The sequence below is a fragment of the Aureococcus anophagefferens genome (assembly GCF_000186865.1).
Source record: "Aureococcus anophagefferens unplaced genomic scaffold AURANscaffold_626, whole genome shotgun sequence".
In the NCBI taxonomy this organism is placed as follows: domain Eukaryota; class Pelagophyceae; order Pelagomonadales; family Pelagomonadaceae; genus Aureococcus; species Aureococcus anophagefferens.
The window spans coordinates 5,863-6,604 of NW_008706010.1; the positions used below are offsets into that span (position 1 = coordinate 5,863).

Sequence of the window (742 nt, forward strand, 5' to 3'; positions counted from 1 at the left end):
CCACGACCCGGAGCCGGAAGGGCGCCACCATCTCATTCCATGCTCTCCCAGTCAGGCCCTACACTAATGCACCATGAAGGTCACCTTGAAGGCATTTTATAGACGCCCGTCTTCGAGAAGGCGAGGGCCGCCGTCGTCGCGCGCTTGCCCTCGAAGACGCGGCCGTCCGGGTGGAGGAAGAGCGCCGAACGCAGCTCGGCGATCTGCGCCTTCGTCGGCGGGGGCGCGCGGACGCGCGTCCGCGGCGGCGGGTCCGCGAGCGCCCGGGCCAGGAGCGCGTGGCCGAGCTCGGGCTCGTCGAAGCCCGGCGCGCGGAACGGCCCCGACTTGGGATGCTGCGCGAGGGCGGACCGGAGGAGCCAGTCGACGCGCGACACCGCGCGGTGGTGGCGGAGCGCCTTCCGGAGGCCTCTTTCTCCCGCCTCCGCGGTCCGCGACGCGTTGGCCGGCGCGAGCGCGCCGCCGAGCCGCGCCTTGAACGCGGGCCCGTCGCCGTTGTCGTAGATATACGCGTCGTCGCCGTCGACGAAGGCGTGGGGCATGGGCGCGTAGTGGCGGTCCATGAACACCAAGGCGCCGGACGCGACGGCCTCCCAGGTCCGGAAGTCGCCCTCCCAGTCGCCCGGGTTGCAGGTCACGACGACGCGCGCGCGGCGCATGAGGGCAAAGTAGGGCGCGGAGATGACGTTGCGCTGGGACGTGTCGAACTCGCCGAAGAAGCCGCTGAGGCCCCGGTCCCGCG

The 742-nt window shown here is 72.2% G+C and overlaps 1 protein-coding gene across 1 annotated transcript in view; it reads right to left on the reverse strand.

Annotated features, from left to right (window-relative positions):
* The window catches only part of AURANDRAFT_68932 (hypothetical protein), a gene marked incomplete at both ends in the record, with an annotated part of 6,003 nt that extends 5,261 nt beyond the window's left edge, over positions 1-742 (reverse strand). The window contains one exon of the mRNA XM_009044667.1: positions 85-742. Within this exon, the coding sequence (XP_009042915.1) occupies positions 85-742 (658 nt within the window). The remainder of the gene's footprint in view (positions 1-84) is intronic.